Raw genomic sequence first — 27,818 nt, 5'->3', positions numbered from 1 at the left:
TTAATCTTTGTATACAACTGTAACAAGCATAGGCTGCCACACATGCACCCCTCATGGAGAAGCAAGTTTGAATTTAATCTGGAGTCTGACACCAGTACTAAATAAAAGTCACCAGCAATAGAATACTGATGTTACACATCCACCAAGTTGGGTATATTTTTAGATTAAAGATTGTGCCATAATATGGTAGAGTTATAAGAATCAGAATGAAGGTTCAAGGCTGTGCTTTATAAGCTACTGGGTCTTATGAAAACTTTTGCTTAGATAGTCATACACTCACTTTAAAGACCCCCTGAGAGAAACTCTCAGTTATGTTTCACATGTTTAATGATAGTTAAACAATAGACTTTGCTTCAGCCAGTTGAACAAGTTTTATTGTTTACTTCCTTCTAGGGTCATGTTCCTGACCGTGGAGCTCAGCTGCCTCCCTCCTCTTCATGTGCAGACGGAGGGAGCTGAACATAGCATGAACAATGCCAATGCTCGAGTGTGGGACAAGGAGCCTTTAGGCCCAGCTTCCCTCCCCGCTGCTGCCACCCTATAGCAGGCCTCTCAAGGGATTTCTGCTGATATCCCAGGCTGGGGCCTTCAGGGGAACACACACCCATCTGGCTCATATTGGTCCAATACATTAGAAAGGGTCAGCTTTTCTGAGGAGTCAGTCCTTGAATCCAAGTACCTTTCCTGAGACAGAAGGAACCCCTGTAGTGGAGGGAAGACAATAAGAGATTGATAATCATTCCACGCAAGTATCCCTTTCAAATCTGTCTGACACTGGATGAAGGACTGATTTTTACAATAGCAGATCACCTCTGTGAGGCAGAGACAGAGTCCAGTGTTAGGTTAAAGTCAGGCCTGAGAAGTATAGCCTCTACAGACAGAAAGACAGTATCACTGATGCTCACTTTCATCTAGAGTTAAGGTTTCCCAGTGACAGCTTGTGCCCTTCCATAATATCAAGATCTGCAAAACTCAAACTTCAGAAAAACAGGACACAGTTAAGTTACATACCCTATATATAACCTTAATATTGCCCCCTGGAGCTGGCAGCCACTGGTGAGTTATCCACAATGGTCTGAAACTGCATCCAGTGAGAGAGTTGTAGCGGTACTAAATGGCTTGAGTGGTGGAGTGAGTAGGTGGGGCAGATTGGGGGAGGTATATTTGTGAGTTGAGGAGAGAGAGATTAGTTTAAGGAGCATCACAGAATTGTGGCTGTGATGTGAGATGGGTTTGAGCCCATCCTGTGGGTGCAAGTAAAGAAAAAGGGAGCATGTGAACCTAGCCTAGTTGCCTGAATCATTTTATTGCAAAATTGTGTAGGATGTCTCATTAGCAAAGCACAGGGGAGGGAAGGGGAGTGTCTTGCCATGCAACAGGAATGGTCAGTAATGAGGTGGGATATGAGAGCAGTCTATGGGTTTAATGATGGGTAAGGGAAAGTATAGGTTTAGATGGAATCCTGCAAGTGCAAAGTGGTATTCTGAATAGGCTAAGTGAGTGTAGGGGAGGTGCAGGTAGGTACTTTCCTTTACAGTGAAAGTTGCACGTGTTGGTAGGAGCTAGTGGCCATTGTAGCAGCTGTAGACAACATGTAGAATAATAGTGGACTACCCAATCCTGGTCCTGCCCTCTTCTCCCTGCCCCTTGCCACCCAGCTGTTCCAACCAGTCCTGTGTCTTCCAGTCCAGCCACCCTCCCCACTGCCCCCCACCATGCTATTCTGTCCAGGCTTCCCCTCATCCTAGGCAGTCCCTAAATGTGTCTATGTGGCATTGTATCCCATTTTCCAACTGTACCTGATGATCAAATCATGAATTTTCCCTATGGATGATGAGAGAACCCAAAGGCTGTTTTAAAGTGTTAACACAATTTTCTGAAAAGGAGCTGTATCCTGTGCATTCCTTGGCCAGTCTGCAGTTTTCCTCACATGCCCAACCCCCTTCATTCTTGGTATGTGCAGCAAACAACACTACACAGCCTTCTGCGGCATAGGAGGCTCAGAAAGGGGTGAAGTGGCCCATTTATCTCAATATGATGGCATACCTGAATTAAAACACCTTAAGATGAATGCAGCCTGAAACAATAGTTCTGAGATGTATGAATGACTCCATTCATATCAGTCTCATTTCCCCTATCCAGCCAACTTCAAGAGAGCCACAATAAACATGCCTATTCTCAACACCTGCATGCTCCCAGTATGCCTGTTCTCAGCTGCATACCCAAGAGTTCCCCCACACATAGTGGGGAAATAGGGAGACAGGCGCAGACCCCCTGGAAGGACAAGGTCCCCCACATCCTAGCTCAGAGAAGGGGGCAGGCAGGGGTATTAAACCCCTATATATGGGCTGGGGCCCCCCAGATCATGGTGCACACATGGGAGGGAAATATCAGGGTAAATATCACGCATATGCTCCTATTTCCTCCCAGTCTGTCACTCATCCCCGCCCCCATTCCCTTTTCCTGATATCCCTACCCCACCATTCCCCCATCACCTAATCCCTCTACTACCCACCCATCCCCATTTATCCCTTTCCTCACTTATTTCCACCCCAATCACCTTCTCCTCCCAGCATACACTTGCATGTACAGTTCATTTTTTCAAAAATAGTTTCAGCGCCTTTGGAATATTTACTATACTCAGATTATATTTCCCCAAAATAAAAATTCTTCTTTGACAGAAGCAGATTCAAGCAATATGCCTCCCTTTTTAATTTCTACCCTGGGTTGAGGATTTGCATTCAGTGTGCCCCTGTGGGGCTCAGATTCAATGGCCAGAACATTCTCTTGAAGTCCTGCAAATCTTAGGTGGCTTTCAACACCATTGGGCTCTCTCTCTGTACATGCAGAGAATAATCCATTAGGCAGTGGGGCCTTAGATATGCTTACCAGAACACTCAACTGGAGAAAAACTCTTTCTAAGAATGCTGGAATTTGATTTCTCCCAAAGGGCTGGTGGGTGCTATGCATTTTATAGGGTAACCTTTGAGCACTGGAGACCCTAGTGCAATGATCTCAGCGATGGATCTCGAATTGTGCATGAAAATGTTGCCAGCATGTGTCAACTTTAAGAGCTTTTTTCCCCTGGGGGCTGTATCTTGGGAACCCCTTGTTCACATTGTCCCAAATTTGGTTCACTGACCAAACCCCACTTCCCCATGACGTGCACAAAATTTCAAGGCAATCCGAGTAACTGTATGGACTTTAGAGCACTTGAAGTTGAGCTTTAAACAGAAAGCCTGTCTTGATCAAATACAACAGAGCTGGTGGCACTCTGCTATAATTAGAGGGAAAATGGGGGGGGAGGCACTACATACCCATCATAGCATAGCAGGCTCAGCGAAGTGCTGAAGTGGCTCATTCATCTCAATGAAATAGTCTCGGATAAAAGAATACCCAATGGAGATGAATACAACCTGAAACAATATTTCTGAGATGTATGAACTACTTCATTCACGTAATTGACTGTCCCATCTCTCCATCCCAATACTGAAGAGTTTCTGATGCAAACATGCCCATTCTCAGATCCTCACCCAATATCCGCAGTATGTTCTTCATGTGTGCTCCAAGTATGCCTGTTCTAAACTCTCCATCCAGAGGGGCAGGGCTTCCCCAAAACCTGGTTCACTTGGGGGGCGGGGGAGGGGAAAACGGAGATGGGCTCAGATACCCTTTGGGTGACAAGGCAACCCAGACCTTACATGAGGAAGGCAAGGAGAGGGTCTTAGATCCTCCCCCTTCACAAGGGGAGGGGACAGAGGTGAAAGTAAGTCGGTACGGGCCAGTACAGCATACCGGCAAGAGCCAGTAGGCTGTGCTCGACTGGACCGGCTTCCCCAGGCTGGCGCTTTAAAGGGCCCAGGGCTCTTGCCGCTGTGGGGATAGATTCATAGATTCTAGGACTGGAAGGGACCTCGAGAGGTCATCGAGTCCAGTCCCCTGCCCGCATAGCAGGACCAAATACTGTCTAGACCATCCCTGGGAGCCCCGGCCCTTTAAAGCGCTGCCCGAGCCCCGGGGTAGCAGCAGCAGGGCTCTGTCGGCAATTTAAAGGGCCCAGAGCTCCACTGCTGCCGCAGCGGCCAGAGCCCTGGACCCTTTAAATCGCCCCTTAGCCCCAGGGCTCCCAGCCGCAGCCTGGGGGCCTTTAAATCTTGATTTAAAGGCCCTGCCTCTTCCGGTTGAGGCCACGCTCCTGCTCAGGACTCCGGCGTACCAGTAAGTCCTTTAAGTTACTTTCACCCCTGGGAGGGGGCCCCAGACCCTGGCATGCACACGCACACACACCCACGCACATCCAGAAAGTAGGTCTGGATCCCAGATTACATTTCAGAAGTAGGCAGAGGAGAGGGGTTCAGATGCACCAGATCCTGCCCCCCACACAGAAGGGTAGATTGTGGGGCTGACAGGCACCCATCCCTATTCTCCCCCAGGTCCCCAGCTTCCCTTCCCTGAGCTCCTCAATCCCTCTCACCTCCCCTCTCACTCATCCTCATTTATCTCCCTCCCCCAATGCAATCCTAAACCCCCTTACCCTCATTCCCCATAGTAAGTAGGCAAACTGATGTGCATATGAAACTAATTAAAAAAAATAGATAATTCTTGCATTCGCCACACTAGATAACAGAATAAATAGCCTTGCAGTGTAATAGAGCAGTGGTTCTCAACCAGGAGTACACACTCGCCTGGGGGGACGCAGAGGTCTTCCAGGGGGTACATCAACTCTTCTAGATATTTGCCTAGGTTTACACCAAGCTACATAAAAAAGCATTAGTGAGGTCAGTACAAACTAAAACTTCATACAGATGACTTGTTTATACTGCTCTATATACTATACACTGAAAGCAAGTACAATATTTATATTCCAATTGATTTTATTTTATAATTATAAAGGTAAAAATAAGCAATTTTTCAGTAATAGTGTGCTGTGACACTTTTGTATTTTTAGATCTAATTTTGTAAGCAAGTAGTTTTTAAGTGAGGTAAAACTTGGGGTACACAAGACAAATCATACTCCTGAAAGGGGTACAGTAGTCTGGAAAGGTTGAGAGCCACTGTAATAGAGGGTGTTAGCATGCTAGTGATGGGTGAGCTACAAATACCTGAGAGGAAAAATAGCTTCTCTCTTCTGAAAACTCTGGTGCACTCCACTAGCTATTAGCACTGCAATACGTATGAACCTGAGACACTTCAGAGGAATGTTCTTACATACACTCCAATCACCATCTTTAGCAATAAAAGTTGTCTACATTAGGTCAATATTGTCGTTTTATACTATATGGTTTAAACTTCTGGACACCAAATTGAATTACCAGTTGAAGGCAATGAGAATTCCCCATATAACACCAGTAAAGGAGGTCCCTTCATCCAGCAACACCAAATTCTCTCACTGTACGGTCCTATTTATGATGGATACCTAGATATCTATTAAGGAATTTCAGAGGCATGAAAATCTACAAGTCAAACAAAATATCAGTCATCATGGCAGTCATCTCAATGCTCCAATATTAAGCAGGATGTTTAATAGGAAGCAAATTTATAACAGGAAGAGTCAGCACATTTCTTTGCTCACATTCTTCTATGAGCAGATGCCTTTGCAGCAAGATAACAATTTAAAGTCCAACTGTAGATCTTGCTCTGTTGTTTAAACATAGGCAGCCCTAAGGATGTACAGAAGAACATACTAATTTTCCTGTTCCAGAACTCTGAAGGACACCATTACAGTACTGGCATTAGCACGGGATTTGATATTATGCTAATTTTATTCTCCCTTTCTAATCAAGTTGTTTCCTTAGCTAAATGACTAAGAGAACCACAAATGTTTACATACTCTGATCCTCAAACCCTAACGAATCTAAGTTAAATATTTAACATTTCAGACTTGGATAGAAATAAGCCTTTTCACTTTCCATAATAATTCACTCCCAGATAGTAAGACAGCAGAACGTCACTAATTTGCACTAGCAGTTATGGCTTTTGCAAGTTGGAGAGTAAACAATTCAAAAAAATAAATACACCTCTACCCCGAGAGAACGCTATCCTCGGGAGCCAAAAAAAAGTCTTACTGCATTATAGGTGAAACCGTGTTATATCGAACTTGCTTTGATCCGCCTGAGCGCGCAGCCCCGCCCCCCCGGAGCGCTGCTTTACCGCGTTATATCCAAATTCGTGTTATATCAGGGTAGAGGTGTAAGTCACAATGAAATTTAGTTATAACTGATAATACTTTGTATTCATCTCGATAAGTGTTCTGTACTGTGTTTTGTAGAAACAGTCAAATCAGTAACACAAAACCTTACTACTTCACCCTATTAGATCTTTCAGAAGTGAAGCAAGACCACTTGGTAACATATGCAAGTTAATATGTGCATCAGCAAGGTTCTGCTGTGACTGGAAGGCACGTATAGTTAAGCATTTGTACACTGGGAGAATAAAGCTTTTTCACTAACATTCAATACAATCTTATTGCTTCCTCTGTCAGCCTCACCTGTAGTATTGTGCTGGGTTCTCAAATTATAATCAAGTTCTCAACTCCAACTGTAGTTCTCTAGTAATGTTTGTCCTCATGTCTAATGCTGAAACAGATTAAAGAAATTAGGTTTTGACTTTTAGTTTAAGTTTACATGACAGCCAAAACAGATGTCAGCTTAAATTTGTTGTGAAGAGTGTCTAACCAATATGTGATGCTTAGGTAAATGCTGTACTGTTTTTGCAGATCTAGCCTCTCCCACTACTCTAAAAAACTCTAAATATCCAGAAAGCAAGCTTGCGTTACATCTAGATGCGATTCCAGTTAGATCCGAATACAGTTCCCATCACCATAGCATGAGCAACTCACAAAATTCTGAAGAGTTGAAGATATAGTTCTCTCTTCCTTGCAGTGTGCAGAGACTTGCGTTTTTTTTTGTTTTTGTTTTTTTTTTAAAAACGCCGTGTACTGTGGAAAGCCTAATCAAAAGTAGGATTTATATATTTTTTCCTAAGACAGAGTTTCATGGACATCCCGATCTCTTTGGGGAGCGAGTTCCAGACTCAGGACCAGTTATCAAGAAAGTTCTCTGCTGCACACGCAAGTCTAACTCTTCAGGGTGACAATTCCATTCTTCCAATGCCAATTTAGAGTCTCTGATCCTATCAAAGTCTTACAACACATGGATTAATTCCTTTCTGAGACTACTTCTGCACACGGGGGGGGGGGGGGGGGGGGAAGAGGAGGAAAGGTACCGGGGTGCCTGGGAATTCCCTGTGTTTATCAGGATGTCAGTGACAACATCCAACCCCCAAGACACACTCACATTTTTAATTTAGTTAGGTGGCCTCTTCAAGAACAAGTGTACGTTGTTTTAAAGAGATATCCTGTGTGATATTTCAGCCTCACTGAATTGAATTCTTCCAACACTTAAGGGGTTTTACTAAGGAGGGTTGCCTCTAAGATCCCTGAAAGCTGCGCAGCCACGCAGCAGCCTATTTAGCACCGCTCAGACGCTCAAGGAACCCGCCCAGGGACTTGCCACAGCCATGGGAGGGGTACCCCTCCTCTGGCCCCAACTCTGCTATGGTGCGGCCAGGGAGGGGGTGGGACAACCCAGAGGCTCCCCAGGCACAGCCAGGGCGGGGCTCCCCCAGCCCAGACCTACTGGGGTCAGGAGAGGGCCGCCTATCCTGAAGCCCCAACCCCAGCGCTGCTGTGGCAGGGAGAGGCACCTCTTCAACCCAGCCCAGGTGCTGCTGCAGAGAGAGCATGCTGGAGGAGTCCTCTCTTCCCGCTGTAGCCCTGAGCACCCTCCTACACCCCAAACTCTTCATCCCCAGCTCCACCCCAGAGCCCTCACCCCCTGCTCCCCAACCCTCTGCCATAGCCCTGAGTCCCTCATCTCCAGCCCTACCCCAGAGCCTGCACGCCCAGCCAGAACCCTCACACCCCAACTCTGTCCCAACCCTGAGCCCCTCATCCCCGGCCCCACCCCAGAGCCCACACACCCCTGCACCCCATCCCTCTGCCCCTACCCTGAGCCCCCTCCCACACTCTGAACACCTTGGCCCCACCCCTGCCACACATCACCTCCATATTGGTGCACATAAAATTCATTCTGCACATGGGTGGGGAAAATTAGAAGGAACACTGCCGGCAATATGCTCATTAGTAATTTCATACAATTTTTGGATAAGAGATTTTAATTGGCAATCCTACAAGTCTAATAGATGGTAAATTTTTGCTGGCTCACCAAATCTGATGTTCATTATTAAAGGAAGTACATTCAACTCTGAACTGATACCATCTCCTTCTATATATCAAAATACTATATATGACTCAATCACAGTTCAACTGCTGAGAAGACTTCCTGGAGCCTCTGATCAAATCCTAGTTGCACTACTACATATTATGCATCAATCACGTTAAAGCTAGGAATTATTATTTCATTCTCTACATAAGAGGCACACCCAATTGCATTTGATTGTCACTGTCCTGCTGCGAGATGTCTCTCTAAAGCAGGATTCGAACTCAGCTTGCTGGTTCCCACTTTCATATTTCATCTATTAAGCCAGCATCATTTCCACCTGGGGCTCAGAAGATTACACTGCAGTTACAAAAGCAACATCTACAGTATAATTAGCTTCCAGAGTGTTATTTTAAGTAGAGCAATAGAAAAATGATTGCTAGGCAGAGCTAGGAAATCAGTTTCCCTGCAGGCATAGCTAGCTGCCAACAAGGCTTCGAAGTATGAATAAACAGAAGAACTGCTCACATAAATTCCTATCAGCTAATTAGTTTTGCTCACTGTATTCAGAGTGACACAATGCTGATATGGAAGAGATTTTGTCCCTAAAAACAATGAATTCATATCAAATATATGCAGATAATGGCAACCATTACTTAGTATATGGACCCATTCGGATTTGTCATATCCCTATGTAAATTCCCAGTCAAGAAAAGAAAGGGAATTGTATTTTAAATTTTCAATTTAATTATCAATTTAAAAGTTACTCCACTAAAATAAATCTCTACAATGCTATATTAATACTTAGAAATTCATGTTTATTACATAGCAGCAACTAAGCAGACCTTCATTGTTTTCAGAGCTCATCTACATGTTTACAGCCTCTCAGGAGTGTAAGAAAGTAACACTGTAAAACTGACTACTGATACAGAAATCAAAACTGACTACATGCACCCGCTTTCAAATACAAAGAGCACACCAAGAAAAGAGATTTTTAGATCTGTTTTAGTAACAAATTCTCATGTGAAATGGGATAAAATCTGCAATATTTTTTAAGTTGTGTCCATTTAAAGCCACCAGGTAAGGAAGGCTGAATGAATATAGCACCCCCAGCTTTCCACCCCCCCATAAGTACCCTCAGAGGAATTTCTTAAAATTACCTTTGAGATTGCTTCACTGGTATCTGCAGACAGACACATTAAACTTAAGGCACTTTACATCGCTAGTAATCGTATGACTGACTGAGAATGTGCCATTTTCAGTCACATTATAGGTGGCATTACCAGCTCCTCCTAGAGTTCAGGTTGCTTGATACTGCCCATTATAAGATGCTTTTTTATCAGGGATGTGCCTTTTGCTGTTCCTGTGAAAAAAGTCCAAATTTGGCAGTTATCAGCCTTTGAAAAAGTTTCAGTTTGCACGTGGTCAGCAGATTTAAGAGTTTGGCAGCTACAATCTCCAAAGATTATCTGTACTGGGAATGCTCCATCCTGTGGTTGAGCTGGAATTACCTTACAATCGCTGTTTCTGACTGCTGGGGGTCATTGCACCTGGCACAAAACTTTCTTAATTATCTTCCTGCTGACACTCGGACAGGGTGGAGGAGGACACAACATGACTAGAATACAGAGGGAAAAGAGCTGAACTGGAGGAGGGGTGGCACATGCGAAGACAAGCAATCAGAATAGAGAAGAGAGAAGACTATGCCTGTCAGGCTGTGCAGAGAGAGAGACTGGGAGGAGACAAGGTGCTGCAAGGGTGGAGGGGGAAATGATTGGAACTGACTTGGCAAAAAGATGGTACTGGAAACCAGTGGAAAGGGGCCAGGGGAGAGATGTTAAATGAGAAGCCCAGGACAGGATAGACATGGAGACTTGAGAGTAGAGCAGTGTTGACAAACAGATTCATACATTCCACGGCCAGAAGGGACCATTGTGATAATCTAGTATGGAACAAGGGCAGAAGGGTATCAGGATTAGGGAGGGAGATAATGCACAAGAAACAATGACTACTTGAGACCCCCTCTCCAGAACCCAGAATGGAATCCAAGATTCCAGTTTCAACATTCCTCTGTCAGCAAATATCTGTGAAACTAACTGCTATATGTGGGTCTCATCCTCATCTAATGGCTGGTCATCTGCCTTTATGTGAAACTACTACAGCCATCAGTTACTCTATTACCCAAGTGGTTGTGCTATGGATTCAAAGGTTCCAACACATCCGATGAAAAACATGGGTGTCAATGTTTCCACATAAAACATTCCATTAAGTTTAGTTAAACCCACACACACACACACACACACACAGAGAGAGAATTACATACAAAAGCCTACATTAATAGAATGTTAAGACTGTAAATTCAAGTACTCAAGTTATGAAATGCCAGAATTAACACTGCCTGTGCAAACCTAATTCGACTCCCCCTGTGTGTATGCATTATTATGCAGTCCTAATTACATGACTGTTTTTGCCATAAGATCTTTGCCTTACTCAGTGCACAGAAAGTACCATGCTCTAGGAATGAATCAGGATTATGTATCGAAAGGGGCTGTTGGTACAACCCCTGCCTCATTTATGGCTGAAGCTGAAATGTGTTTAGTGCATGAGGCAAAGGACTGCATGAAGAGAAAGGATGTTTTCATGGTTAAAGCAGTTGAATGTTGCAAGAGAAATTTGGAGTGCATCACTGTCACAGCCATGGAGTTCTTATGTGATGCTAGGCAAGTTGCTTAAAAAAAAAAAAAAAAAAAAATCAAACTTTACATGGGTAGTCACTACTTGTGCATCTCATTTTCTGGGTGCCCAGTTCTAGACCATGGGGTCTAATCTGCAGAAATGTTAAGCACTGTACACTGGTATCTGAAGTTAAATGGAGACGTGCTCTGAACAAGAAAGTGTTATATAATGCTACATACTCTGAAAAACATGAAGCCCTCAGCCACTCAATTTGGGCACCCAAACTTAAGACCAAAGCTGTCCACTAATTTCTCAGTGCATCAGTTCTCCAGCTGCAGAATGCAGCTAATGCATCTCATCTTACAGGCAAGTTTTGAAAATAAGTTAGTGTTTATGAAGCACACAGCTACTAACAAACATAAAAAAGCCGACATGGAAATAGCGTGCACTAAATAAGGCATGGGGCCAAACTCTGAAAGACTATGATAAAACAAAATGCTGAATAGCTGCTCCTCAAATAAGCACTATCCTTCCTATGTACTGAATGAGGGAAGAGGTCCCGTGAGGAAAAAAATAGTATGCGATCACATAATTACAGAGTATCATAACACATACGCACAAGAAGGGCAAAAAAAAAGTTGCATAGACAGCCTTAACTTTGGCATGGACTAACTTGACCTCACAACCTTAAGTAATATTGAACATTAATTCTGCTTTTGCAAAAAACAGTAAAACCGTAAGAACGGCCATACTGGGGCAGACCAATGGTCCATCTAGCCCAGTATCCTGTCTTCTGACAGTGACCAGTACCAGATGCTTCAGAGGGAGTGAAAAGAACAGGGCAATTTATAAAGTGATCCATACTGTCATCCAGTCCCAGCTTCTAGCAGTCAGAAGTTTAGGAACACACAGAGACAACCACATCATGGCTAATAGCCATTGATGACCTGTCCTCCATCAACATATCTAGGTCTTGTCTATATTACAGAGTTTTGTCAACAAAAGTGATGTTGACACTCAAAACGCGCTATAATAAAAATCGGTATTGCATGTTCACACTCTGTCAGCAAAGCACGTCCACACTTGGGGCACTAGCATCAACAGTATGAGCAGTGTGCTGTGAGTTCCTATCCCACAGCCCAGCTCGACACCTTCTGCCGTTATATCTTGTGGGAAAGCGGAGTGGATTGCAGCGCATCTTCGGACTGGGCTCAACATCCTGTGATGCATTGCTTTCTGTCCCAGCATTCCACAGGCTTCCAGCTTTCTTTCATAGCATTTTTCAACAGCCCTTCTTTGCTGTGCAACCCGGCATTTTTGTGAGAAGTAATGGATCCTGCCAGTACTGCTCTCTTATGCTCTGATAACTGTCATGAAGATATTGCGGATGGCAGTGCAGTTAATCGCGAAGTTCCTAACTGAAGGGGACTCGCAGTTGCCTGACATGCTGTGTAATATGGATAGGAACAACTTTAGATTGCTTTTGGCATTCACAGAATAGCTGCAGAGGGTCACTTTTGGGCTCAGGAAACAAGCACTAAATGATGGGATCATATCATCAGACAGGTATGGGAGGACAATCAGTGGCTATAGAACTTTCTGATGTGAAAAGCCACCTTCCTGGAACAGTGTGCGGAGCTCGCCCCAGCACTGTGGTGCAAGGACACCAGAATGAGAGCTGCCCTATTGTTAGAGAAGCGTGTAGCACTGCATGGAAGCTGGTGACTCCAGACTGCTACCGGTTGGTCACGAATCAATTTGGAGTTGAGAAGCTGACCATTGGGGATGCATTAATGTAAATGTGCAGGGCAATAAATCGCATCCTGCTACGAAGGACCGTGACTCTGGGAAAGGTGCGTGAAATAGTGGACAGCTTTTCAAAAATGGGTTTCCTTAACTGTGGAGGGGCTATAGATGGCAAACACATTACAGTTTTGGCACCAGACCAGCTTGCAACGGAGTACATCAATAGGAAGGGGTGCTTCTCCATGGTGTTGCAGCCGCTTGTAGATCACCTTGGGCGTTTCACTGACAATGCAGAGTAGTCCTGAAAGATGCATGCACCTTCAGGAACACCAGCCTGTATAGAAAGCTACAAGCGGGGACTTTCTTTCCAGACCAAAAAATTACAGTGGGGGATATGCCTTTAGTGATCCTGGACACCCGGTGTACCCCTTACAGCCATGGCTCATGAAATCTTACATGGGAAACCTGGACAGCAGTAAGAAGCAGTTCAACAACAGGCTGATTAGGTGCTGGATGACAGTGGAATGTGCCTTTGGCAGATTAAAAGCGCACTGGTGATGCTTTTGTGGCAGGTTAGACCTCAATGAGGATAATATTCCGAGGCCCGCTGAAGTATCCACGGGGCTCTTGGCGGTGGGGTCGCCACTGAGGATAGCATCCAGCTCCTTATAGAACTAGCAGGTCTTAGGTACAGCATCAGAGTGACCGTTTGTCTCCCTCACCTAATGGTATGCCTGCCTCAGCTCCGTTATGTTCACTCTGCATTGCAGAGTGTCCCGATAATAGCTCTTTCACAAAAGTCTTGAGAAATGTGCCATAGGCATCCCAATTCCTATGGCTCAAGCGCAGCTGTGACTGCAGTCTCCTCTCCCCACATACTGATCAGATCCAACAGCTCCGCAGTGGTGCAAGCTGGAGAGCATTTGCTGCAATAACCTGCCATGATCAAACAGAAAATGGAATTCAAAAAAAATTCCCAGGGCTTCTAAGTGGGGGGGAGGGGGGGGGGAGGAGCATGGTTTTTACCTGGCTGTAGGGCAGTGGAGTTCAAATTGTTGACCAGAGCAGTCACAATGGGCATGGCGGGACACCTCCTGGAGGCCAATTAAAGCAATAAAATCCAGTGTGGTGTCTACTCTGGCACTTGTCAACAAACATTTTGCACAAAAAGCTGTATGTCTAACGTCAGGGTGGTTTTATTTGTCAACAAAACTTTGTAGTGTAGACAAGACCGAATTCTTTGTTGAACCCAGGTATACTTTTAGCTTTCACAATATCCCAATGGCAGTGAGTTCTACAATTTACTGTGCACTGTGTGAAGTACTTCCTTATGTTTATGCTGCCTATTGATTTCATTGGGTGACCCCTGATTCTTGTGTTACGTGGAGGAGTAAACAACAATCCTTTATTCACTTTCTTCACACAACTCATGATTTTATAGACCTCTATTGTATCCCCCACTCCCCTTCATCACTTTTCCAAGCTGAACAATCCCAGCCTTTCATCTCTCTTTCAAATGGAAGCTATTTCTTTTTTGTTACCATTCTCTGTACTTTTTCCAGTTCTAATATATTTTTTTTGAGATGGGGCAACCCAACTGCATACAGTATTCAAGGTGTGGGAGGACCATGGATTTCTATAGTGGCATTTTATTTTCTGTCCCATCTATTCCTTTCCTAATATTGTTTACTTTTTTGACTGTCGCTGCACACTGAGCAGATGTTTTCAGAGAACTATCCTTGATGACTCCAAAATCTTTTTCTTGAGTGATAACAGCTAATTTAGTCCTCATCATTTTGAAAGTATAGGTGGGATTATTTTCCCAGCATGCATTACTTTGCATTTATCAACAATCAATTTCAGCTGCCATTTTGTTCCCTGGTCACCCAGTTTTGTGAGAGCTCTTTGAAACTCTTCAGTCAGTTTTGGACTTAACTATCTTAAGAAATTTTCTATCATCTGAAAATTTTGCCACTGCACTGTTTATCCCCCTTTCCAGATCATTTATGAGCATGTTGAACAGCACTGGTCCCAGTACCTCTCTCCACTGTGAAGAATGACCATTTATTCCAACCCTTTGTTTCCTGTCTTTTAACCAGTTACTGACCCATGAGAGGACCTTCCCTTTTATCCTATGACTTCTTACTTTGCTAAAGAGCCTTTGATAAGGTCACTTTCTGAATGTCCAAGTACACTATATCCACTGGATCACCCCGTCCATATTTGTTGACACCTTCAAGGATTAGTTAAGGATTTTAAGTAGTGTTTGTTTACTTCAACAAAAACAAAACGATATTTTAAAATAATTTTACTACAAAGGCAACATTAGAGCATGTACTGCCTCCACACCATAGTCTCCTAAAGTTTTTCAGCTCACAAAAAAGGCAATACAAAATTAGGTTCAAAAGGAGATGCACTGCATGCATCAAGAGGGAAACAAAACATGGAATATCGCTTCAAATACAGCAACTCCCCAGAGATTAAAAGCTTTGCAGACACCTACTACCCAGAGGCTATGAAAACATAAGCCCCACCTCTCCAGTAAGGTTAAGCAGCGCAGCACCACCTCTGCCAACCAAAAAGCAGCTGGGAAGGACACTGGAATTTCCACCAAGGTCCTGATCCTGGGCCTTTGCTCATACGTTCTTTCATATCTACTTTTGGTTATTAAGTCATCAGTTCTGAAGATCTACCCCTCTACCCACTAGGAGGGAAAAGCCTCCTAGACCCCAGAAGGCCTGACTCCTTGGGCAAGGGTGCTCTATTCAGCCCCTTCCTTAACTTCCTAGCAGATGAAGCTCTCCATCTATTGCTCTGCCTCTTCCAGCCTGCTTTATTTGGGTCCTCTTACCTCACATGAATAGCTTTCTAGTGCTTGTCACTATAACTTATTTTTCACTGCTGCTACTCAGTTCTGAGCAGTGTAGGGAAACTGACAAACATCAGGTCAATTTCACTTTGCTGATTCTTGTGAAACCTCTGAAGACCAACTGAGACAATTGGAGCTGTTCACTGAAAGAGTCATAGACATAGGCTAGAAAGGACCAAATATCAAAGATTCCACCCTCCTCACAACAGCCAAGAGGTTCTGCTAGATCAGGGATGGGCAAACTTTGGCCCGCGGGCCACATCTGGGAATAGAAATTGTATGGCAGGCCATGAATGCTCACAAAATTGGGGTTGGGCTCGGGGTGCTGGCTCTGGGGGTGTGGCCAGAAATGAGGAGTTCAATGTGCGGGACGGGGCTCCGGGCTGGGGGAGTGGGGTGTGCGAGCTCCGCCTGGGGAGGGGGGTGAGCTCTGTGGTGGGACTGGGGATGAAGAGTTTGGGGTGTAGGAGGGTGCTCTGGGCTGGGACTGAGGGGTTTGGAGGGCAGGAGGGGGATCAGGGCTGGGGCAGGGGAAGCAGTGCAGGCTCTGGGGTGGGGCTAGGGATGAGAGGTTTGGGGTGCAGGAGGGTGCTCCGGGCTGGGATTGAGGGGTTCGGAGGGGGATCAGGGCTGGCGCAGGGGGTGGGGAGAGGCTCAGGGGTGCAGGCTCCCAGCAGCGCTTACTTCAAGTAGCTCCCGGAAGCAGCATGTCCCTTCTCCAGCTCCTATGCGGAAGCGCAGCCAGGCATGCTGCCCCATCCATTGGAGCACGTAGGGGCTGGAGCGGAGCCATCCTTCGGCTTCTGGGAGCTGCATGGAACAGCCCCTGACCCTGCGCCCTGGCTAGAGTGCCGGAGTGGGGCCATGCCGTGGCTTCCGGAAACCGTGTGGTGTGTCCCCCAACCCTTTGCCTCGGCTGGAGCGGGGCCAAGCCACAGCTTCCGGGAGCCGTGTGTTGAGTCCTCCAACCCTGCTTCCCAGCTGGAGCACCGAAGCGGGGCAAGCCCCAGATCCTGCTGCCCAGCAGGATCTCGCAGGCCGGATCCAGCCCGCGGGCCGTAGTTTGCCCACCCCTGAGCTACGTAGGATCACGACAATGAATGTTATCAGACACCTACTAATCAGAGGCTTATAATGAAGATGAAACTCCTGAGCAGGAAGAGGGGAAGCACCTTAGTAAGAATCTTAGCATCCTCTATGTGGCATGAGGGTGGAGACTGCTTTCTAGAAGGATGCTGCCTCTCAACAATGAGTCCCTTCCATCCACTTCTAGCTAATAAGTTACCACAGGGGAGGAATAGAACACTCACCTCACTAGATAACTCGAAAATAAACAACAGGAAGAGGATCATTCAAGAGCTGGATGATGCAGCCTAATCTGTAGGATTATGTGCACCATAAAAATCTGCTGTTAAAAAGAGCTCTTTCTTCCAACCATCTCAAAGTACTTAAAGGTTAATTACAGCCCTAAGACACAGTAACCCCTAATTAACAGATCAGTAACCCCTAACTGACAGGGGTAAACTGACACACAGATTAAGTTACTCTGCTATAGTCCAAGTGTGTCAGTGATAGGAACAGAACCAAGATTACCATTCTCCAAGTTTTGTGCTCTTATCAGTAAATGATCAATACCATCATTATAGATTCACAGATTCCAAAGTCAGAAGGGACCACTGTGATCATCTAATTCAGGGGTGGGCAAACTTTTTGGCCCAACAGCCACATCTGGGTATTGAAATTGTATGGCAGGCCATGAATGCTCACAAAATTGGTGGTTGGGGTGCGGGAGGGGATGAGGGATCCGGATGAGGGTGCGGGCTCTGGGATGGGGCCAGAAATGAGGAATTCAGGGTGTGGGAGGGGGCTCTGGGCTGGGGCAGGTGGTTACGGTGCAGGGGGTAAGGGCTCTGGGATGGGGCTGGGGATGAGGTGCTCTGGGCTGGGACTGAGGGGTTTGGAGAGTGGGAGGAGGATCAGGGTTGTGGCAGGGAGTCAGGGTGCAGGCAAGGTCAGGGATGCAGGCTCCCGGTGGCACCTACCTCAAGTGGTTCCCAGAAGCAGTGACATGCCCCCCCTCTGGCTCCAACATGGAGGCACAGCCAGGCAGCTCTGTGTGCTGCCCTGTCCACAGGCGCCGCCCCTTCAGCTCCCATTGATCATGGTTCCCAGCCAATGGGAGCTGCAGGGGTGGCACTTGGGTCAGGGGCAGCATGCAGAACCCTGTGGCTGCCCCTAGGGGTAGGAGCCAGAGGGGGGACATACCACTGCTTCTGGGAGCTGTGCGGCAAGCCCCCAGCCCCGTGGGAGCTCGAGGGCCAGATTAAAATGTCTGGAGGGCTTGACGCGGCCCCCAGGCCGTAGTTTGCCCACTCCAATCTACTCTGACCTCCTGTATAACAGGTCACAGAATGCTTCCAAAATAATTCCTAGAATATTCCTAAAATCTCTTTCAGGACAATATCCAATCTTGATTTTAAAATCATCAGTGAAAGAATCCACCACACACCTTGGTAAATTGGAACAATGGTTACTTACACACACTCATAAATTTCTGCCTTATTTCCAATCTGAATTTGTCTGGCTTCAACTTCCAGCCACAGAATTGGGGGTTATACCTTTCTCTCATAGATTGAAAAGACCCTTATTTAATATTTGTTCCCCATGGAGATACTTACAGTAACCAAGTCACCCCTTCACCTTTTTTTGTTAAGCTAAAGAAACTGAGCTCCTTGAGTCTGTCACTGTAAGGCAGATTTTCTAATCCTTTAATCATTCTCATGGCTCTTCTCTGAACCCTCTCCCATTTACCAACACTCTTTCTGAATTGTGGACACCGAAGAAAGATAACCCTTCTATTCCTACTCGAAATTCCCGTTTATGCACTCAAGGACTGCATTAGCTCTTTTGGCTAAAGCACTGCACTGGGAACTCATGTTTAGTTGATTATCCACCATGACTCTTTTTTTCAGAGTCACTGCTTCACAGGATAGATTACATAATATTGAAACTGCTGAATGCTCTAAATGCATCTTACAACTGTTGTTTGCATCTTATGTCTAAAAGTAAGAGGTTCTACATCCCAAACTAAGCAACTGGGGGGAGGGATAGCTCAGTGGTTTGAGCACTGGCCTGCTAAACCCAGGGTTGAGTTCAATCCATTTAGGGGGCAGGGGAAAAAACAAAACAAAAAAACACTGTCAGGGACAGTACTTGGTCCTGCTAGTGAAGGCAAGGGGACTGGACTCAATGACCTTTCAAGGTCCCTTCCAGTTCTAGAAGATAAAATTAATATATGGAAAATAAATAGGTATATCAATTGTCCTGTCTGCTAGTCACTTCCTCCCTAGAAAGCAAAACAATAGCTTGTAATAAATATGCAGTACTTTCAAAGCACACATATGGCCTCTATTAAAGCCAATGCATTACTAAATTAACAGTATGAAAACATGGTGGTTGTAATTCGTAATATACATCCAAAAAATCCCAATTTCACTATGCTTAAAGTTGTTTGTTGACAAGGATAGTGGTGTTTCAAGATCTCCATGCTCAACAGGAACAGTGAGTTTCAGAAAGGGTCATTTTTTTTTTTTTTTAAAATACAGGAAAGTTCTCTTTGTTTCTCCCCTTTTGTACTTTTCACCCCACAAATCATGGTCTGTTTTTGATCTTTTCCAACTATTACATTTCTTTAGGCAGGGACCTCCTCACCCTGAATGTCTGTGAAGAGACACGCATTCTACTAGCACTATGGAAAATAATTCATTTCTCCTCTGTAAAGTCATCTATACATTACAATATAAACACCACAAAGCAGAAGTCCTAATTCTCAGATTACTTACAACACATACATTTACAACCTGAAGAGATTGTTTTGACCTAAAAAATTATTCAAAAGCCCTATGTGATGGTCTTAAGATGTTGGTTACCGTATTGTCCTTTGCCTCAAGAAAATGTCCTTATGATTCTATCTAGGTTTTGATAGAAGACCTATCAGGATAGTATTTAAGAATGTCACAACAACCTTATGAGATAAGGAAGTATCTGCATTTAAATTAGATAAATGAGGCAAATAGTGACACCAAATCTCACACAGGAAATCTATGGCAGAACCAGTAATTGAACCAAGATCTCCTTCCAACTCAGTACATTTACTACAAAACCATACTCTTCTTTTCTATTACTGAAAACTCATACTTTGTGTTCTTTTTGCCCAATGTTTTATTTTACCTGAAAATGGAAGATCAGATTAAGTAAATTAAATTATATATGCTACTCAGAAAACCCAGCCAAGACTGAATTAGAATACTGAAGCAATTCTACAAAAATAAGCATGAAGTTTAAATCTGAAAGTATGGATCAGGTACTCAAGGGAAAAACTCGTTATGACAAAGCATTTATGTATTCACCCACGTGAGAGAATGTGGCCAGACTCCGCGTTCTGAGTAGTATCAGTAAGGAAGCGGTGAGCTGTATGAATGCGCACATCTGGTGACCGAGTTTAAAGGAGGAGCCGGTAACCTCAAGGTTAGAAGTCTGACTGATAGCGGGTGGGGCGGGAAGCAGTGGAGAAGTTGGCGACGCAGATTCCCGTCTCGGAGGGGGAGATGCGGATTTAGGCTTTGCTGTGAGCAGTTCAGGCGGCGGCGGCGGCTTTCACGTCGCTGCGGTTGTCACAGCATCTCCTCCTCACCAGGAAGGGTTTTGCAGCGTGTACGGCAGGGAAGCGCCAAGTGACTCACAGCACTTTAAATCCACCTCAGGAAAACTCTCGCCGCCGCTGCGGGAAAGAAGCCCACGCGCCGGGATGACCCCGCCACTCCCCTCGGGCCCCAGGTGCGAGAAGGGCGGGTAACTTTGTAGCCCCGGTCCGGTAACTGCCCCCACCCGCGACAAAGCAGCCCCCGTTACTCACGCTGCAGGGGTCGGTACGGGTCGCTCCTCCTCCGGGCTTTCGCTATCAGTCTCCCCCCCGGAACCGCAGCTAGAGCCACCACTACTGCTGCTGCTTTCCGTGGCGTCCGAGTCACAAGCCCCCTGGGCGGCCCGGAGCCGGGCGGTGGCGCTGGCCGCCAGCTGCCGCAGGTCAGGCCCCAGGACGCGAGGGAGGCCGGCGGGAGCCGCCCGCCCCATGTACCGCACCAGCCCGGCCAGCTGCTGCCGAACGTGCCGCTCCACCTGCTGAGCCTGCAGCGCCCGCAGCCTCCGGCACAGGCTGCGCGCCCGGCCCCACAGCGCTGCCTGGCGGCCCCGCACCGCTGCCTCCTTGGCCGGGGGCACCTCGGAGGGCGGCTCGGGGAGCGCCGGGGCCATGGCCGCCGCCATGCGGGGACCGAGAGCGGCGCGTCACGGGGAGCCCGGGCGCCCCATAGGAGCCGCAGGTTCTGGCGGGCTCCTCTTTCCCTCCCCAGCCACCTCCCCACGGCCGAGCCCGGACAATACAGCGCCCAGGAGCGCCGCCTCCCTCCGCGCGCCCAGTCAGGCCCGCCACCGCGCGCACGCGCCTCTACAACGCCCCCCGCCCCCCCGCCGGCAGAGCTCTCCCAACCCCTCCCTCGCCGGCCCAGCACATGCGCACACTGACCCCATCGGCTCCACTCACGGCGCCGTCCTCGCACGCTCCAGTCTACGCAAGCGCACTCTGAGACCCCGTCTTCCCCTTTCATCTGCGCGTGCACCGGCCTGTCGCAGTCAACAACTCCGGTCGCACGCGGAGGGGGGGGGTCACCGCTCCCCCGTTCTGATTGGTTCTTTTGCTACTATCGCCGCCCCTCCCTGATATACTCTCCTTCAGTGGGGGAATTCTATCCAATCAGAGTAGACAACGCCTTCTACCACGTACCAAAGGTAAAATGGACAGCTCGCTAAACCAATCACAACTATCCTCCCCCCCCCCGTAAGTACAGCCGACGCGATATAAAGCTGGACGGGTAAAAGGGGGACTCTGACTGCCCTCCAGTGGTATCGCTAACACTTGCCAGTTTCCCCAGTGGCGGGGCTACACAGCCAACCTAGCTCCTCACTTCTGCAAGGAAGTCAGCCAGGCCCTGGGGATTCAGCTTTGTTCCATGCCCTCAATGCAAGCAGAGGAGCAAAAAGGAAGAAGTATGATTCCAGTGCTTTAAGGCAGAGAGGGCAAGGGGTCAGACCCAGCTAAATAAACACACACACAACTGTATCACTAAGGGAATGTACTTTAAGCACTCTTACCCAAGCTGTTGCTCACAGATCTTTATAGCCCCCCCATACACACTTTAAGCACTTCATAATTGTATACAAGCAAAGCAGTTAGCTTTGTGCTTCAGAGACCCTAACAGTTGTTCTTCCTTCTCTATTTACAAGCAGACATGAGAGCAAGATATTGGTGTTAGGAGTACCACACGTTTCTCTCAGTGCTTCAAACACAAGCCCAACCTCAATCATCAACTGACTTTTTATCCAGCCAACAAACCAAGCATCCAGGTTCAGCAACTACCTAGGAATACTCTTCGGGAATTGCCTCCTGGGCAACTCAGGGGAGTGCACTATTTTCAGTTTCACTGTTGCCAGCTCTCCCAATTTCTTTGCAATTCAGGTGAATTTGCCCAGAGCCACAATCATTCTAAAAAGCTCCAGCCCTCTCACATATTTCACTTCTGTCTTGGGGAAACCCCCTTAGATGGCTGCTTTCCCCATTGCCCTGCCTCTGGAGGAAGAGAAGCCAGTCGGAGCTGCTGCAAGAAGCAGGTAGTGCTCCCACCCTCCAGGAGCTGACAATTCTCATAGGAGGAAAACTAAGAACAGTTAGAGCCCAACAGCCCAGGCTGCACCCTTCTTCCCTCCAATAGGTAACGGAAGCTCTTCTCTGTTCCTCCCCTTTCCCCTCCTGCAACATTAGAGCTGGGAATGATGAGTGAGAGAGGTAAAGAGCTCCTGGAGCTGCTCCCACCTCCAGCCTGGAAGGGGAAGAGGGAGATCCTGCTGCAGATCTCTGTACTGCCTCTTCCACCCCCAAAAAGAAAAAAAAAAAATCAACAACCCTGGGACAGGGATGAAGAGCCCCAGGAACTGCAAGAGGAGCAGAGTGTGAGTCTGGGAGGAGGGCAGAACTGATGGTGGAGGTTGGGAGAAAGGGACAGAACTAATAGAGGACTGGGGGAGATGCAAATGTGGGAGTGAAAGCTCCTGCAATGGAGATCAAAAATCACCTTAATATGTTTGGGAGCAACGGCAACACTAATTGTGGGGATGGGCAGTGTGAGTTCAAAAATCAAGACAAACCAAAACCAATTTTTAAATGTATTAATTTTGCTGCCAATTTCATGATTTTTTTTTAAACTGGGGTTGCCAATATTCAGTTTATATAAAGGCAGTGGACTGGGATCACAGTAGAAAGATCAACATCCTGAAAGGCAGGTGTGTGGGGGAAAGGGTTGTAGGAGACTGGTTTACTCACAGAAACAGTGCCTTTAAAAGGTCTTTTCATTGTATATATTTGATCTGGAACAGTGAACACTTGGAGATTTGACAAACCCCACATCAAACATGAAAATTAAAGCCATAAACACTGAGGCAGTATAACAAAAGCTTTCCATTCATAGATCTCAAAGACATATTACCAAGCTGGTCAAATATCATCTTCATTTTACCATGGGGAAATCAGCTTGTCCAAGGTGACTCAGTAAGTCAACATAGCAGCAGAACTGTGAGTAAAACTCAAGTTTGTCTCTCAGACATGTGCCCTTTGCACAGGACCACACACGAAGTTAAACAGATAAACAAACAGTTAGGTGACTAAGTTAGTTCAATAAGAGTATTAATTAGGTGCAGTACAAGTAAATTAAGAAGAAAAATTTAGTCTATCAAGAAAATCAGAATAGCTATCATTTAGAAACTGACAGTCTAAAAGTCTTAAAAAAAAAAAATAAAAAAGGTAATGAGAGAGACAAAGAACACCTGCTTTTTGAAGCGAACTCTGTGACAAAGGAGAAGCAAGTTTTCCATATATGGTCATCAGAAGCCTTTAAATTTATTTTGGGAGGGACCACAACAATTTTATTTGACTGAAGTTCTACTGTAAACTGGAACAAAAGTAAATATATAACTAACTATATTACATTTTATTGGTTTAAAAGAGGCTCGTGGCAAACTTCCTCTACCAACATAATGGGTTATAAAGAAGAACAGGAGTACTTGTGGCACCTTAGAGACTAACAAATTTATTAGAGCATAAGCTTTCGTGGACTACAGCCCACTTCTTCGGATGCATATAGAATGGAACATATAATGAGGAGATATATATACACACATACAGAGCCTGTCTGGTCATTCAGTGACAGACCTGCGGGTGGCTATATTACAACAGAAAAACTTCAAAAACAGACTCCAAAGAGAGACTGCAGAGCTAGAATTGATATGCAAACTAGACACAATCAACTCCGGTTTGAATAAGGACTGGGAATGGCTGAGCCATTACAAACGTTGACTCTATCTCCCCTTGTAAGTACTCTCACACTTCTTATCACACTGTCTGTACTCAGCTAGCTTGATTATCACTTCAAAAGTTTTTTTTTTTTTTTCCTCTTAATTAATTGGCCTCTCAGAGTTGGTAAGACAACTCCCACCTGTTTATGCTCTCTGTATGTGTGTATATATATATCTCCTCATTATATGTTCCATTCTATATGCATCCGAAGAAGTGGGCTGTAGTCCACGAAAGCTTATGCTCTAATAAATTTGTTAGTCTCTAAGGTGCCACAAGTACTCCTGTTCTTCTTTTTGCGGATACAAACTAACACGGCTGTTACTCTGAAACTTGGGTTATAAAGATTATTATAACAGTCATATCTGATTAAATATTTTTCCCAGAATAAAAGGCTAAGAACAACAGTTAGGAATTTAGTGTTTATAATTACCTATTAACTTAAATGCACAAACTATTTCAATATTACGTTTTTACTGTATTTTCTAGCAACACCAAGGAAAGACTTCCATTACTAGCTCCTATTTTCAGGCACTTATAATTCTGAAAAGATTCCTCTCTGGGATGACATTTGTCATGCTTGATTATAAAAAGAAAAGGGGGCAGAAGAGAAAGAGATTTAAGAAGGTCTAAAGCTCTCTTTTCCAGAGAAACCTTAAGAGAAGCATGCTTGCTTCTAGGCAAAGTTAAATACAAAATTAATGTAAAATCTGAAGTTAAATCCTTTTTAATTGGGAACTAGTCTTTTTGATATAATAATCAGAAAAAAATACTTATTGAGTGATTCATTTTTTTAAGTCACTAATAGTGTTAGCATAAGGCTATTTTATAATGAAAAGACAACTGATATATTGCTATTTCTTGGAAGGCTGCAGCATTCTCCTTAAAACTGGAAATGTACAGTAATACCCTAGCACAATATACATCTTGTCATGTTTTGTTGCTTAAAGTGAAGTTCTTCTCTCTAAAATGTGAGACTAGAAACAGTGAAGTTCCAAGTTTTACACTTAGTAGCTTTGATGCTTTAAAGATAAGTTAAACATTACCTGCCAATAATCCAGTATAGTAGCCATTGTTAGTGTTTTTTGTTAGCAGCTCAGTCACTAAGTTCCTTCAGAACATTTGGATGTGCGAACTGGGCCTGGTGATTTTTACAGCTTTTAATTTAACAATTTGTTCCAGCATCACCTCTTGTGGCAGCAATCTTTGATATTACCTCATCTATATTACCAAAAGAGAGTAGCTATCTCCTTCATCTTCTCTGCCATGAAGAATGATGCTCAGAATAAATGATTTCTGTTAAATTGGTTTATTTTCATTATTTGCTCCGTTTAATTCCTGGTGATCCAGCAGACTCAATTTTTTCCAGGCTTTCTGGTGATCATATTTAAAGAATTTCTTGTTTCTATACCTCTAGCTATTTGCTCTTCAAATTTCACCTTAGACCTCCTAATTTCTGTCTTCAACATTGCCTGCTAGTTTATACTCCTTTTTATTAGTTTCACTACAATTAGATTTCCAAATTCTGAAAGATTTTGGCTGAGTTTGTATAACCTACTTGAACACTGCAATTTACCCATACTGGTTTACTTCTTGCTTTTTTGTTCAGAGGCATGCATGTATTCTCAGACTATTGTTTCCTTATATAGCAAGCATCCGTGCCAAATCTAAGGCATTTGTTTTCTTTACTTTTGACTCCATGGCCTTTTTTGACTAGATTCCTTATTTTATTGAAATCTCCCTTTTCAAACTTACCTTTCTTCTCCCTAGTCAGTGACATGTAAATTTCACTTCTTTATGGTCACTATTACTTAGCAGCTCAGCTATTGTTAATTCAAGCACCTCATAAACTACAATAAGATTTTCAAATTAATCCTCAAACTCAAAATATATAGTTTATAGAGAACTTTATTAACCCTGTTAGAATGGAAACTCTGAAGCAACCTGGATTATGGTTGAGAAACTGTGCCACCATAACAAATTGTATTTTAACTCTGACCTCAGTTGCCATTCCATCCAGAACCTCTCTAGTGGCTGTAAGAGTTTCTATTGAAATTATTTCATTGTTAAGTTTAAGTATCTAGTCTAGAATTGTAAAGAAAGTCACCTGATTGACCAGATATAGGACCACGTGACAGTCTGCTGAAAGACAGCCTGACATAATAGTGTTGAAACCCTAATTATATAAACTGTTCTACATGTGAAGACTCCAATGCTGCACCCAGGGCCAGCTCCAGGGTTTTGGCCGCCCCAAGCAGAAAAAAAGCCGCGATCGCGATCTGCGGCGGCAATTCAGCGGGAGGTCCTTTGCTCCGAGCGGGAGTGAGGGACCGTCCGTCGAATTGCCGCCGAATAGCTGGACCTCTCTGGAGCGGCTGCCCCAAGCACCTGCTTGCCAGGCTGGTGCCTGGAGCCGGCCCTGGCTGCACCTAAAGCAGTTTGCAGGGCCAGGGCCTAATAGTGTCAATTGCTCTCATTTGTCTCAATGGTTGAAAAATCTGAAGCCTAATGATGATCGGTAAGACTATGATTTAGTCATGGAGGTCACGTCAGTCACGGATTCCGTGACTTTACCGGACCTCCGTGACTTCTTCAGCTGAAGCCAGGGTTGGAGCCGGGGCTGGGCCGGGCCTATGCTCCCCACAGTGGGGCTACAGTCGGGACTGTGCACCTCTGCCCCACAGCTTGCAGCAGGGGTCGCCTCGGGTGCCATGTGCCTCTGTCCTGCGGCTTGCGCTCCTGCCCCCGTGTGCTCCTACCCCACGGCTTGCGGAGGGGGCTGCAGCCGGAGCCTGCGCTCCTGCCCCGTGGTGCGGGCTGCAGCCAAGGCTGTGTACCTCTGCCAGGAGGCTTGTACAATTATTTTTAGTAAAAGTCACGGACAGGTCACGGGCTCTGTGAATTGTTGTTGCCCATGACCTGTCGGTGATTTTTAGTAAAAATAACCATGACAAAATCTTAGCCTTAATGATTGGAGGTGAAAGAGGAGAAGCCACCAGAAGAGGCAAGGAAAGTGAGATATAAGCAGTGTTCTACCACTCTTCCCTCCCCCCACCCCCACCCCCCACACACCCAAAACACACTTCACTGCCTATAGCCACTGAAAAAAAAAAACTGAAGTTTTTTTTTTTTTTTTTTTACAAACCTCTAATTTATTTTCACCATTTATGTTGTGTTTGGAACTTAATTCATTATGGATAGATTTAGTTTCAAGTTTATGGTTTTGGGGCTTGTTGTTTTTTTCCTTAGGTAAGTGTGTTGAAGATACATAGACAGAAGTATTTCTTACTCTAGCCCAATACTGACATTTTGGGAATAGAAGTTGATTGTTGGTGATCGTTAGCACCAATTAAAAAAAAAAATCAAAAGATGATCCACTTTGTCCTCATTTTGCAGTTACAAGGAAAAAGAAGCAGTGAGCTGCATTTAGATTTCAGGTCACACTTTGGTATCTCTGTATTACTCCTTAGAAATTAGTAATGCTTGGAAACGAAGTATTGAAAGCCTGCAAGACATTTTAATGGAAGCTTGGGCAAATATTGTACTCTATAGCCAGTGTGTTTCAAGGAAACAGAATAGCACTGGTCACTGAATATGCCTAATGTTTAAAATAATGGCATCTTCTAGCAATTCCCTATATTAATGAAGAGGGTATAAAGCAGTAAAACTCCCCTTCCTTCACCACGCCAAACTAGTAACTTTCCTTAAGTTTACTTCAAACAGTCTATTTTACTCTCAAAATCCTGAGCATTCAGAAATCAAACCCAAAGGACAGGTGCTCACTCTTCATTACCATTATTCCTTCCTAAACAGCCCATCTACAGAGGTCTCAGAGGGACAAACATTG

At 45.2% G+C, this 27,818-nt stretch overlaps 1 protein-coding gene across 5 annotated transcripts in view; it reads right to left on the bottom strand.

Moving 5' to 3' along the window:
• LOC117871899 (KAT8 regulatory NSL complex subunit 1-like) overlaps positions 1–27,818 on the bottom strand; it is a 122,274-nt gene that overhangs the window by 91,517 nt on the left and 2,939 nt on the right. Inside the window, exons 3-4 of one of the 5 annotated variants that reach the window (XM_034759719.1) lie at positions 9,380–9,582; positions 6,488–6,575 (exon numbers count right to left, since the gene is read on the bottom strand). The exons of 1 other annotated variant lie outside the window; for it this stretch is intronic. Coding sequence is in view for 2 of the 4 variants with exons in the window: in XM_034759716.1 (XP_034615607.1) it covers positions 20,426–20,835 (410 nt within the window). In the remaining 2 variants the exon portion in view is untranslated. Of the gene's footprint in view, positions 1–6,487; positions 6,576–9,379; positions 9,583–20,425; positions 20,959–27,818 lie in introns of those variants that run through there. 3 more of the 5 variants (XM_034759720.1, XM_034759716.1, XM_034759717.1) reach the window with 3 other exon arrangements.

The sequence above is a fragment of the Trachemys scripta genome, chromosome 2 (assembly GCF_013100865.1).
Source record: "Trachemys scripta elegans isolate TJP31775 chromosome 2, CAS_Tse_1.0, whole genome shotgun sequence".
Taxonomy (NCBI): Eukaryota; Metazoa; Chordata; order Testudines; family Emydidae; genus Trachemys; species Trachemys scripta.
Note: the sequence above shows the minus strand (reverse complement) of the source record. Positions and strands in the feature narration are given on the sequence as shown.